Source organism: Taeniopygia guttata, chromosome 17, assembly GCF_048771995.1.
Source record: "Taeniopygia guttata chromosome 17, bTaeGut7.mat, whole genome shotgun sequence".
Lineage (NCBI taxonomy): Eukaryota > Metazoa > Chordata > Aves > Passeriformes > Estrildidae > Taeniopygia > Taeniopygia guttata.
The window spans coordinates 7,881,415-7,894,095 of NC_133042.1; the positions used below are offsets into that span (position 1 = coordinate 7,881,415).

Sequence of the window (12,681 nt, forward strand, 5' to 3'; positions counted from 1 at the left end):
TTTGGGCAGGTGGGAACCCACAGCTGTCTGGATTTCACCCCCCAGCCCTGCCTTGAGGCTCCCAAATCTCCTGGGAGCAGCACCACCCTCAGCAAGGGGAGGGAGGATGCTCCAGGGGAGCCCCAGAGCTCCAGCACTGGCACCCCAGGCAAGGCCCAGCACTCAAAGCATCTTTGCAAACCCCTCCCCACCTGCAATAGGCTGTTTCTCAGAGGTTTTCCCAAGAATTAAGGGGTTTGTCTCTGTTAAATAGCCATCCATTAGAAGTTCATCATTTCCAAATGAAGCCAAGGCTTAAAGGCCTCAAACCCAGCATCCCTCCAGGTCTGCTGACGCACAGCAGCAGGACCCAGTGTTAGACACCTCTGGGGTTTGGAGGGTGAGTTCTCCTTAAAATACCTGGTTGGAATTTTTGGGGATTCAGTGCCTTTTTACATGAGCCCTTCTCCCCTTTCAGTTAACCTCTGTCCTTTTAAAATCAAAAGAAAACCTCTTTTTAAATAGAAGCCACTGAGGCACCTTGAGGAACTTCTGCGTCCTCCCTACACTAATAATGTGAGAAAAAGCTGAAGAAGCATTTTTAGTGTACCACCAGCACGAGAAGCCACCCTCCATCCCAGCCAAAGCAGTTTTGTGATGGAGCATCCACCTCTGGGCCATCAGCAAATCATGAGAGACTCTGAACACATGGGCATCTTTCAGCACAACAGAATAAGTAATAATTGCCCGAAAAAAAAAAAAAAAACACCAAATAAATTAATAATAATCAAATTAGACTGGGTACAAGTGGATTTTCCAACTTACCAAGTTTTCTATAGAGCTCTGAAATTCACTTATTTTCTTCAAAGTTTCTTTGTCTCTCTTGACTTCATTGATGTACATGGCCAAGTCCTTAAGGGAAAAAAAAAAAAAAAAAGGGTGAGCAGTGATTTTTACTTCAGCAGTACCTTACCCAGGAGAACAAACATGAGCCTGGTTTCCTCAGGAGCTCCTTCAGCTCCCTCAGAATCCCTCAGGAGTCTGAGCAGGACTCCACTGCTGCTGCTCCCAGAGCCAGGCAGGTGCTGCAATGTTTTCCATTTCCCAGAAGATGGCAATGCATGAATCCATGGCAATGCACAAATCCATGGCAGCACAAACCCCAAATTTTCATCCACTAAAGAGAAGGAGCCATCCCTTCTGCTGGAACAACTTCTTGCACCTTTCAGAGCGGATTTGCTGTGCCTGTTTGTTTCTTATCTGCTCCCTCCTTGACCTCAACAACAGCTCTTGTCAACTTGGATTAAATCTGAACAGGGGATTTTTTAAGACATCCCCCCCGGGTCAGACCTTGCTCAGCTCCCCAACACAAGGAGGGTTAATCACATCCCATAATCACAGATCTACGTGACAATACTTGTAACATCACCAAGCCAGGGCTGGCAGGGATGGTGATGAGAAATGACACAAGCAAAAGCCTTCTGAAGCAGGGAAACACAATCCCAAGGAAACACATTCCCAGGGAAACACAATCCCAGGGAAACACACTCCCAGGGAAACACACTCCCAGGATCAAGCAGGGCTTGAAAGAACAACGTGCAAATGTTGGCTGTGGGATTTCACTGGGATCTGCCTTTCCCCCCCCACCACTGGGAACTCAGTCCTGCATTCTCAGGCAGAGGGTTGGTACCTGCACCAAAGAAACCTCACCACAAATTATTTTTTTGGTGTAAATCCTGCCCTTGCCTTGCAAAACCAACTACTCAAGCAAAAGCAAAGGGAGCTGAATCCCTTTGGGAATGTCACTCCATCCACCCCCCTGCACTGCTCTCACCCCAGACAGCAGCAATGTCTGCTGCCTGCCAGCACAGCAGACAGAAAGGCTGGACTTGTGATGAAAGACATCCCTTGGAAGTTAAGCCTTGGTTTACAGATCAATTAAAACCCTGCTGAATGGCTCCCAAAGCCCCCTGAGCCCAGCGTGGTCGGAACTGCTCCCACACTCTCCTGGCGATGGGGAGGAGAAGAGAGAAACCACCCTGATGGTTATCAACATCTTCCTGCAACAAACGCTGAATCTGCAGCAGAGCCAGAGCAAACAGACATTTATTTTTCAGCAGTGGTGCTGGGTGATGAGGCCAGGAGTGGGGCTGAACTGCTGTCACCACCGGGTCCAGCGTTCATCTGAGGCCACAGCAGCAGGCTGGGAATGCAACGTCCTTCAAAGCACCTCCGCTGCTCAGAGAGCAGCTCTGCATCCCTGGGCTGGCAGGGTGATGGCTGCAAAGGTCACCCAGCTTATGTAAGGGCCAGGAAATGCAGCCACGTTACAAAAGCTGCAGCCCAGGGGTGGAAAACAAAGTGACCACGAGCACAGGGATGAATCCTGAGGTGCTCTCCAGAGGAAAAACCTGGAGTTAATCAGTTAATGAGCATCCTCCAGTCAGCTTCTGCTGACAATGGATCTGGTGTGAATGTGTGTGTGGGGAGACATAACCGAGTCAGAGAACATTTGGATGATTTTACAATTTGATTTTTTGTTGCTGATGGTTTTTTCCGAGATTTTGGGGGCTCCAGCTAAAAGCTGAAAAAAAGGCTCTAAGCAAAGCAAACAGCTGATGCCAAAAGCCACCAATTATTGAAAACACATCTTCCCTTTAACAAAATAAAAATTAAAAAAAAAGGTGATTAAAGGATTCCCAGCCAGCACCTGGCTAAGAGCACACAGGGAGCGCTCCACACACGCTGCCATACTCCCTCCCTGGTGTGCTGATACCTCTGGAGCTCCTCCAAATCCCTCCCAGCAGAACAAAAGCCGGATCTGGCACAGCCTCTGCACACACAACAGCAATCAAGGAAAAGTCACAACTTGTCAACAAACCCCAGCTCCCCCCTCTGCCCCAGAGGGGACAGCGGTGACCAGGGGGCTGCTGTGAGGCCACCACACCAAGTGACAATAGACAGACACAGGTGTGACCAAAAGGAGTGGACCTTGCCTTCCTTCGAGCTGTTCCTGGATAGACTTTCCATCCAAATTTTTGTTCCACGGAGCAAAAATTTGGATGGAAAATCCATCCAGGATCCTGAGCTCTGCTGCACCCCAAAGCCAGCACAGCCCCCTCCCCACTCCCCACTCCTGTACCTGCATTGCCTCCAGAGCCTCCTTCAGCTGCTGCTTCTCTGGCCGGTCTGAGGAATGGCTGAGCAGCTCCTGAAGAAGTAGGAATGAGTAAAAATAAAGAGGTTGGATGTGCCAGGAAAGATGCCCAGACCCTGCTTGCACCGGACAGGGTCTGCCTGAGTGCTTGGCAGGGTGGTGGCAGGGATGTCAGGGTGGCTGCAGGCATTCCAAGGGCGACTGGAGGGATGCCAGGAAGCTGGCAGGGATGCCAGGGTGGCAGCAGGGATGCCTGGGTGACAGCAGGCACGCCAGGAAGGTAGCAGGGATGCAGAGATGCCCAAGCAGGCAGTTGTGGCTGCAGGACGGGAACAAACCAAAGGCTGGTGCTTGAGAGATCTGTTCCATGGAGTTGACTGGAGGAATTTCACACATAATCAGATTATATGCAAGCTTATTTTATATTCATTTAAGTGCCTTTCATGGCTACCAAGTGCAGAATTACCCTGGGTCACCGTACTTTAGGAAACAGCACAAATATTATGTCGTGTTAAGTAGCTCTAGTAATTATTTTATTGGAAGGGGAATAAAAATCCCAACCCTTGCTCTGCATTTGGCAATGATTCACCCTCCACTGACAGAGGTGAAAGATGCTGCAGAGCAGACAGAGAAGTGCCAGTGCTGAAAAACTTACTTTTAATAGGAGATGATACTTCAAAACTCTTTGCATTGGAACCACCAGCAGATCTTGCAATTTGAATTTCCCATCCTGGACCTTTAGCGTGCATTCCTAGGCAGATCAATAAATCAGCAGTGAGAAAACAACAGCTTCCCACCTAAAAGAAGTCTCCAAAGTCTTGAGAATGTTTGTTTGGCTCCTGTAAACTCAGTTTGGATGCCCACAGACTGTGGTCCTTGCAGCCACCCAGCCAGGGCTGGGCTCCCACCACAGAGGTTATCAAGGGATTAATCCCAGGGGCTGGACCCTAAATTCCAGCCACTGCCATGCAAATGAGCCACTCCAGCCTAATGAATGCTGCTCATTAGGGCAGTGCAGAATGCCCTCAGACCTGGGGAAATGTCAAATGAAACCCATTTGCCTCAGCCAGCTCCTCACTGGGCCAAGGCAATGCAGCTGATCTGTGAGGGGCTGGCACTGAGCGTGCAGCCCGTGGCTCCTGAGTCCCTGATGAGCATGAAGTCATTAAGATGAGCTAATTGTGGTTCCAGGAAGTTTTGCCACCTTTACCTTTGCCCAGACCCATTTTCAGCCCCTCTGTGTGACCTGACAGAGCTGCCAGGAGGGAGGGAGAGACACAAAGGCAGGGAGCAGCCCTGATGTGAGACACAGAGTGCACATTTTGAACAATTCCTAACTGCAGTTTTAGCCCTGAATTGGGCTCACACAGGGAATCAAAGTGCATTTGTGGAAGGTGAGGTAACGTGTACAGACAGCCTGGCAAATTCTGATTAGCATCAAGAGCAGAGCAGGGATTAGAGCTGGGTACAAACAGCAGCTCAAACAATGCATCCCTTCTGGGGCTCCTTTGATTCCCTTAATATCTGGATCAGCCCCTGTTCACACTGAGGAGGCCAGGGCAGGAATTCTGGTGTTTCCCTGGCGATTTGGGTTTGCCTCTGACTGTCCCCAATGCTGTTGGTGGCTTTGGAAAACCACGTGGCTCCTGCTTTGGGGATGCTCAGGGCCTGGACAACTCAAAGAACTTGTCCCACAGCCAGTCCCACTCAAATAAAGTCACTGGTTTGTTTTAACTTGGATAAACTCGGGGAGGAAGGACAGAACACAGGGCTGGTGAAGGGATAAGGGAAAAACGAGGGATCAGGACAGGGCAAACCCCAACTTTGCTCCCTGTGTGGCAGCACAGACACAACTCTGACACCTTTCTTCTCTTCTGACAAATCAAACATTCCCCAGACACCACCCTCAGCTCCAGCAAGTCCTTCCCAAAGCTGGGACAAGGGGTGGGGGCAGCACTCAGCCCCCTGCCCGCTCACCTCCACCTTCTGCCGGACGTCCTCCCGGCTGGCGAGGAGGTGGTTCAGGGTGTTCTGGGCATATTCCATGTGGCTGCAGTACTTGCCATAAATCAGCAGCCTGCAGAGAGGAAAATCCCAGGTTTAACTGGAAATGCTGGCAGTTATATGTCGCTGTTGGACACGAAATGAGTACACAGAAGCTTGGTGAGTTCAAGAGAGAAAAAGAGCCAAGTTTATTTCTGACCTCGCAATATATAGAGTTCCAAAAGTGACAGTGGATTGGAGAATGAAATTGCCACCTCTCCTGTTGGAACTCAAAATGTCCCTCAGACATTTTTGGAGGTTCCAGGCCCTGGTCAGAAGCATTTGAGACCCTGGCAGGCAGCTGGAAACAGCTGTGATTTTGAGTTTGAACCATGGAATGATTTACCAACCTTGCAGGAAGAACAAGAAGCCACAAAAGTTTAGATATTATAGTAGAAGTAGTCACAAAGTAGAGGGAAGAATTTTTGAGTGCTGTACAGGGGGTTTTGGTTTTGTACATGGGGGTCAGAGGTTTTAAGATGGAGGGATCTAGGCCTGTCCTGTTCCTCCTTTTTCTTCTTCCTTACCTTCATGTTCTTGGTGATGTTGGCACTCACAGATTGGTTTAGAATAGAAAAGCACCATTTAATATAGGTAATAGGTATTGGGGAAAAACTGTAAACATTTATCACATAATGTACATATAAAAGCCAGCAGCAGCCCTGGGCAGAGGGGGAGAGAAGAAGCAGTCGGGAGTCAGAGAGGATGTCAGGGTGTGTGTGTGCCTCTGCCTGAGCTGTGAGCAAACCACAGCAGCCCCAGAAGAAAATCTTTTAGATAACTTGCAATAAATAACCATGAGACCGAACAAGAGACTGCTGAGCCTTTCTCTGGAAGCACGGCTTGGAGGAGAGACTTTTCCACCACATGAAGCCACCCCTCCAGGGTTGCTCCAAACTCTTCATCACCAACAATCTGATTTTAGGGACTTCTCCAAGGCAAAACAGTTTCCCACAGCACTGATGTCCCCAAAAATGCCCATGGACTGAAGAGAGTTTCAGATCCACCATCACCACCTCACAGCTGCTTTGGCTCCTTCCCTCACATCTCTCCAAGGCTTTCAGGTCCTTCAGGAAGTTGTTTGAAAGCTCCCTTAGGAAGGGGCTCAGTTGGTTCACCCATCTGCATGGAATGAGAATCACCAGCTCCAAGCACTCTGCCAGCTCCCACCAGCATGTTAATAGGAGAAAATATTGATTTAATGGCTCAAAACCCAGCCTCGTGCTCCTGCACAGCCACAGCACCTCCCAGGGCAGCAGTGTCACCTCCACACCTCCTCCTGTGTCCCCTCCCTGCTCCCTGTGTCCACAGCTCTGCCCCAGGGATGGCACTGGCATGCACAGGGCTGAGCCAGGAATGAGGAGATCAAAATCACCTAAGTGAGTCTCATGAGTATTTTGAAATTATTTGCATTCTTCTTTGGAATATTTTTGTAATTTAACCCTGAAAAAAAATACCCTTTATAACCAGAGGCCCCATGAATGCTGGAAGATGTGACCTCACGGTGTGTTATTAATGCAGATGGTATTTCTGGAGTTATTGACTTCTGAATGGCATTTCTGTGTCTAGACACTGGTTTAATCACAGTGAAATAACAGCCTGGCACCATTCCACAATGAATCACCCTTTGATTAGTATTAAGGATATTAAAGGCTTTTATCAACCTTATCTCTGTGTGTTGGGGTGCTCCAGCTTGCAGCTGCCAAAACTCAGGATTGATTCTGTTTGTGAAAGAAACTTTTACATTTATTCTTCGTGCAGGAGGTGCAGGATGAGCTCTGTGCCAAATATGAGATTCTTGGAGAGTGAGGAACCACTTTGATCAAAGCAGGGCCGAGTCTCCCCTGCACGGGAGTCACCCCACCACATCACAGCCCTCTGCTGCTTGCAGAGACCACACAAAACCCCTGAAGGCCACTGAGGTTTTACTCCATTCCAGCTCATCTCCATCCCCTCAGATGTGTCCCCACAAACACGTTGGATATTCAGTCTCCTACAGGATGCTGAGCTCAAGAAAAATCCAGCAGCAGCCAGGGGCTTGCAGGAACAGGGATCCAAGGGAGCTTGGTGGCTCCCAGGGGACACGTCCCAACCTCTGCCCTGGGTGACCTGGCAGCTGTAGCTGGATTTGGCTGCTTAATGTCAGCACTCAGTGATGTTTCAGCTGCCTCAGAGCATTTTGCTGTGGAGGATGCAAAGCTGGGCTGCTGTGAAAGGCATCTCTGGAATCAGAGAATTATTAAGGTGGAAAAAGACCTCTGAGTCCAACCATTAACTCAGCACTGCCACTAAACCATGGCCTTAAGCACCACAATTTTTGGACACTTCCAGGGATTGTGACCTCACCACTTCCCTGGGCAGCCTGTTCCAGTGCTTGACAACCCTCCCAGTGAAGGAATTTTCACTAATATCTATTCAAAACCTCCCCTGGTGGAAGCTCAGGCCATTTCCTCTTGTCCTGTTGTTACTTGAGAAAAAGCTCCAACCTCCTTTCAGGCAGTAGTAGAGAGTGAGAAGGCAGAAAGTAACAAGAACTCTGTTTAAATCTCCAGAAATAACCCAAATCTGTTAAAACTGAAGCCCAGAATTCCTTTACCTCTCTTTGAACTCCAGGAACACTTTTGCCAGGCTGCTTCCTCCAGACATCATTGAGACATCGATGGCTCTCAGGAAACTGAAGTGCACTTTAATTAGGTCCTAAAACCAAGCAACAGTCAACACTTTAAACACATCCAAAGCATGTGGGCAACCAGAAATGCACATTTACTCCTTCATCAGGCAGGGTTTTCCCTCTTTCAGGGGTTTGTAGAGAAAGTTGTTCTAGTGGGACGCAGCCCTGCCTGGGCTGGAGGACAGGGGTGCAATTCCAGCAGTGAGAAATGCCCCAGGGTGGGGAGGGAGGAGGAGATGGGGTGGAGGAGATGCCAGGTTTTGACCTAAACCCTGTGCAAACCAGAGAAATAAAACCCTTCATCACCCTCTGCCCAAATCAGCTAAAAATGCAGAGCCCCAACCCTGAAACACCCACCAGACAGAATTGTTTTCTTTCCTAGAGTTCATACATTCCCCACCTCTAAAACTGAGTGGTAAATAATGTCTCCTAAACCAGTTTAAGCTCCACAGCACACAAAAGGCTGGAGTTCTCCAAGTGAATGCACAAATCTATCAGGAAATCAGAAAACCTCCTCCTAAGCAGGGAGAGGGCTGAGCTGCTGTGAAGAGAACAAAGATTTAAGGCACAATGCCCACGATGTTACCTCCAAATTGATAAAAATAGCTTCCATGTCTTGGGGAGTCAGTACCAGCCTCAGGGGGTTCATATAGTTCTGCAAGAGGGAAATGGAAAAAGGGATTGAGGTACTGCAGAGGAGGGAACGAGGTTGTGCAAGGGATTTTTAATTTCTTCTTCACCAGCTGAGCTCACCTGGGCAGGTTTTAATGAGCTGAAGCACTTGCAAAGGCAGAGCATGACAGGGATGGCAGTGGCAGGCAGGAATTCCCAGGAGTGCATCATCCCTGAGCTCCCACAGCACTTCCAGGGATGGGAAGGTGCCAGACCCCCACCCATGGGTGCCCACAGCCCCCTCCCCTGCTAAAGCTGCAGCAGGGGGGTGAAATGCACTCAGCTCCCGCAGTCCTTGGCTGCACTGAAGCATCTCCCCAGCTCTTTGATCTCCCTGGAATTCTGCCCTTGAGAAGGCAGCGATGATGTGATTACATGGGCAATGCCTTTCTGAACAAATACATATTAATAGGAACATCTGCGTGACTTGGGACTGCAAAAAACCCAAAATACAACACACCCAAAAGGGGAACTTCCACCCTTAGCACCACCAGGACCTGCAAAGCCTTTGCAAGCTTTAATTGATAAGAAAGCAATAATTTAACTCTTCCTTTCTCCTGAACCAGAGGGCTGTGGCTGTTTCCAAGGAACAAGGGTTCCTTGGAAACATAAATGACAAATCTATTGGGACATTTTCCTGGAAAATGGGTAACATTTTTTTCTATTTTTCCAGTTTTGCTCACAGCTTCTTCAGCAGAGAGAGGGAAAGAATGGCAAAAGGGGAGGAAACAAAAGCATCAGGGTGATTAGAAATGGCAGCTTGATTTTCATTATTGTTCTTCCTTCCTGCTGCTTTCCTGGGAGCAGGAACCTCCTCGAGGCTCCATCCACGACTCCACTGCTCGCTGAGGTGTTCCCTTATATTTGTTTTTAAAAGAAAGGAGCCACAATAATTCATCAAAACCAATTAAAACCCCCGCAAATTTAGGCAGCAGAACAGTTCCTTTTAATCCAATTAGCCTCAATGGCAAGTCAGCACAGCTTCAGCACTCAGAATAAAGGAATTATTCCGTGGCAATCAGAGTGATAAGAGATATCTGCAAACAGGGCTCTTATCAGCAAACCCATCCTGGCTGAGTCAGGAGTAGGAGATTCTCACCCCAGGAGAGGGGGGACACAGCAGGAGCCTTTTCAGCCTGGTTCACAAAAAAGATGCTGGTTTTGGCTCTGCACTGGTGCTTGTCAGAGTTTTGTGGATCCCCCTCCTCTCCTATTTTTCCCCATCCTGCCCCTCACATCTTCCAGCTCTGGCAGCAAGAACCAACCCAGCACAATTCCTGTGGGATCCTGGGCTGCTGTGGAAAACAGGGCTCAGTTCTCACCTTTTCTATATCTTCAAGTGTTTTGTAGTATTTGGCCTCAGTTTCTTGGATTTCTAGCAAACAGCAATTCCTTTTGTCATCTTCTGTCATTCCCATTTTCTAGGGAAAGGAAAAACAAGGCATGGTCAGATGGTCCTAAAGGTGGTCCAGCAACCTGGTGGGGTTCCAGTTACAGCAACCAAGAACAAGTTGGGAAAGTCAGGGGAGAACCACTAATGGTTTATGCTAAAGGGAACTATTTTTATCCAAAAAATATATGGAGGAACCTTGGCCATGTTATTAAATATGTTTCAACATGGAAAACACTGCATTTTTGGCATTTATTACAGCCACATCACCAAAGACTATCAGCTAAAGAAGAATAATAAGAGATAAAGGCTGATTTTTTCCCTTTTTAAATTTTATTTTTATTGCTTAAGATGAAACTCACAACAGATACTACATGGGTCACAAATGATACATCAGATTTACACAAATACCTGGCCAGGGTTGCCAATTCTGCCGATTTTAGGTCAAATCAGATAAAATGTGCTTTTCCCAAAGCCCCAACTCCTGGAGTAATTTTTGCTCTGTAAAGCTGGGACCTCGTGTTGGGAGCTGCTGCACTTGGTGGGGATGAATCTGAATTTGGGAGGGAGTTCAGTGATGGGGTTTCATGGATCATGCACAGGAACAGAGCCCCTCTGTCCACCCCTCAGAACTCACAGCGGGATGAAACCCCAGATTTTAATCAATTCCTCTTACCTGCATGTATCTAATCTGGAGCATGCAGAAATACAAGAAGCCATTAGCATCACACACTTGCTGTTGCAACAAATGTTACCCAAAAAGTTCAATTTTGGGGCAGATATATTAAAAATAGACTCTTTTTCCTCAGGGAAGGGAAAGGGAGTCACAGCTCTCAACTCCAACACTACTCAGCAGAAAATATAAAATAATGTGGAGGGGACAGTGAAAAATTGCCAATTCCACTGACTTTATTCCTTATTACCTGGCTGCTGGAGCTTTCCCCCATTTTTCCCATTATGCAAGAAATTCCTACCAAAACCTTCCCCTGGGGCAGTTCTTGGGCCAAGTGGATTTTGCAACTGGTGGAGGCCAATGAGCTGTGCTGCCTTCAGATCCAAAGCCTTTGGCAGGATCAGTGGGAATATTTTGGGCCCAGCTCCTGATCCAGAGGGGGTTTTGGTGTGCAGGGAGCTCCTGCAGCTGCAGCCAAGGTGTGAAGGGATGGAATGAGGGGTTTATTATTAGTTTATTATCTTTGAGGAACCAGAGCACATCCATGGATGCACATTCCCAAGCTCCAGCCCTGGTGTCTGGCTCAGCCACGTCCTGCTCCAGGGACTGAATTGATCACTTGTCCATTGATCCTGCTTAATTCTAGGGAGGTGTGCACTGTGTGAACTAGGGGAGAGTAATTAGTGGCTGAACAAAGCCTGGGGGAGGCAGATATTGGAGGGGGGGAGATAATTTGGAAGGTCACACTCTGGAGAAGGTCTCTTCAAGCCCTGCTGGGGACACAGGTAGGGAGGTGACTGTGGGCACCTTGGGGAGGTGCAAGGGCCACCAACACCTCCTTGGCTCATCCATGGAGTGTGATATTTGCTCCAGAGCCTTGGAGGTATCACAGGTCCATGCCTCACACTCAGGCTTTTCCATCAGCAAAAGCTTGTTAGAGGTGACAAACGGGGACAGCCACTTGTCCCTAATGCCACACGGGTCCCTGCTGCCCCAGAAAGCTCTGCTGTAAACATCTTCCTGCTCTGAGCCATCCAGGTAGGAGCAGCAGGCACAGAAAAGCTGCTGGATCCCTGACACACAGATCTGTCACCCTGAACTAAAAATACCAGCGGCACCTCTGGCTGATGGAGCAGGAGGAGCCTCCCCAGAAAGGCTGGAGTAACACAGCCTCAGCAGCAAAATCCTATTTTTAGCTTATTGTTTAGGGCTTGTTAGGTCTCCCTTTCCCTTCCTCCTCCCCAGACTCCTGCAGATGGCAGGCTGGGCTGGGAAACTCCTGGGAGAACCCCTGTGGGCTGGTGCCATCCCAGCTGCTGCTCAGTTTTGAGGAGCCACTCAGAGCAATTTCCCTTCCCTGCAGCATCACCTGCCAGTGACGGAGTTATTTCCTTCCTGGAACCCCCTCCCTGCCCCTCCCAGCGAGGTGTAGCTGTGAAAACACAGCAGAGTTGTTACCATGGGCTGCTGGACTTCCACTCTGATGATATCCTCGTAGATATCATCGCCCTCATCCTCGCAGGGGACGCAGTCGTAGATGTCCTCCCCCAGGTCGTGTTCGCTGCAAGGAGAAGGAGAAGGAGTCAGGGATAACAAGCAGGGGATGTTCACTGTCACTTCATCAGGCACCCAGGAGGGAGGAGAATCCCACTAAGAAAATCCTGTCAAAATCCAGCCCACGCTGTTTGTCCCGGATCAGTCCCTGCTGCACGTTTCTTTCCGCCGGCTGGAGGCTGGAAAAGGCGGAACGCCGCTCGACACGAGCAGGGATCACAGCCAAGAATTGCTCTGTGCCCTGTGCCAGGCGTGCCCACGATGCCCACACCACCACGGGCTGCCAGCTCTGCCCCTGCAGAGCTTTTGCTCGGCACTAATGGGCCCAGCTGAGATGGATCTGGCAGCCAAGTGCCCAGCGGGGCCATCTGAGCCACCAGAGCCACCAGCTCCAGCCCCAAAGGTGGCCACAACCTCCCCTTCAGCTCCTCTGCAGGACCAGGAGCAGCTCTTGCATCAGTGATGTTGTAGCATGGCCAGAGAATTCACTCTAAGGGTTGGATTTGGTCTGCTTAAGGCTCTGCGTCCGCTTTGATCTGATT

General features: G+C 49.1%; 1 protein-coding gene across 7 annotated transcripts in view; it reads right to left on the reverse strand.

The window, feature by feature from the left end:
• VAV2 (vav guanine nucleotide exchange factor 2) overlaps positions 1 to 12,681 on the reverse strand; it is a 116,203-nt gene that overhangs the window by 13,327 nt on the left and 90,195 nt on the right. For 4 of the 7 annotated variants that reach the window (XM_012578325.5, XM_012578327.5, XM_012578329.5 and 1 more), the window contains exons 5-13: positions 12,044 to 12,146; positions 10,589 to 10,603; positions 9,845 to 9,943; positions 8,437 to 8,505; positions 7,776 to 7,876; positions 5,114 to 5,213; positions 3,792 to 3,887; positions 3,122 to 3,190; positions 805 to 891 (exon numbers count right to left, since the gene is read on the reverse strand). In XM_012578325.5, the coding sequence (XP_012433779.3) occupies positions 805 to 891; positions 3,122 to 3,190; positions 3,792 to 3,887; positions 5,114 to 5,213; positions 7,776 to 7,876; positions 8,437 to 8,505; positions 9,845 to 9,943; positions 10,589 to 10,603; positions 12,044 to 12,146 (739 nt within the window). The remainder of the gene's footprint in view (positions 1 to 804; positions 892 to 3,121; positions 3,191 to 3,791; positions 3,888 to 5,113; positions 5,214 to 7,775; positions 7,877 to 8,436; positions 8,506 to 9,844; positions 9,944 to 10,588; positions 10,604 to 12,043; positions 12,147 to 12,681) is intronic. The other 3 variants (XM_030286364.4, XM_012578328.5, XM_002199289.7) reach the window with 1 other exon arrangement.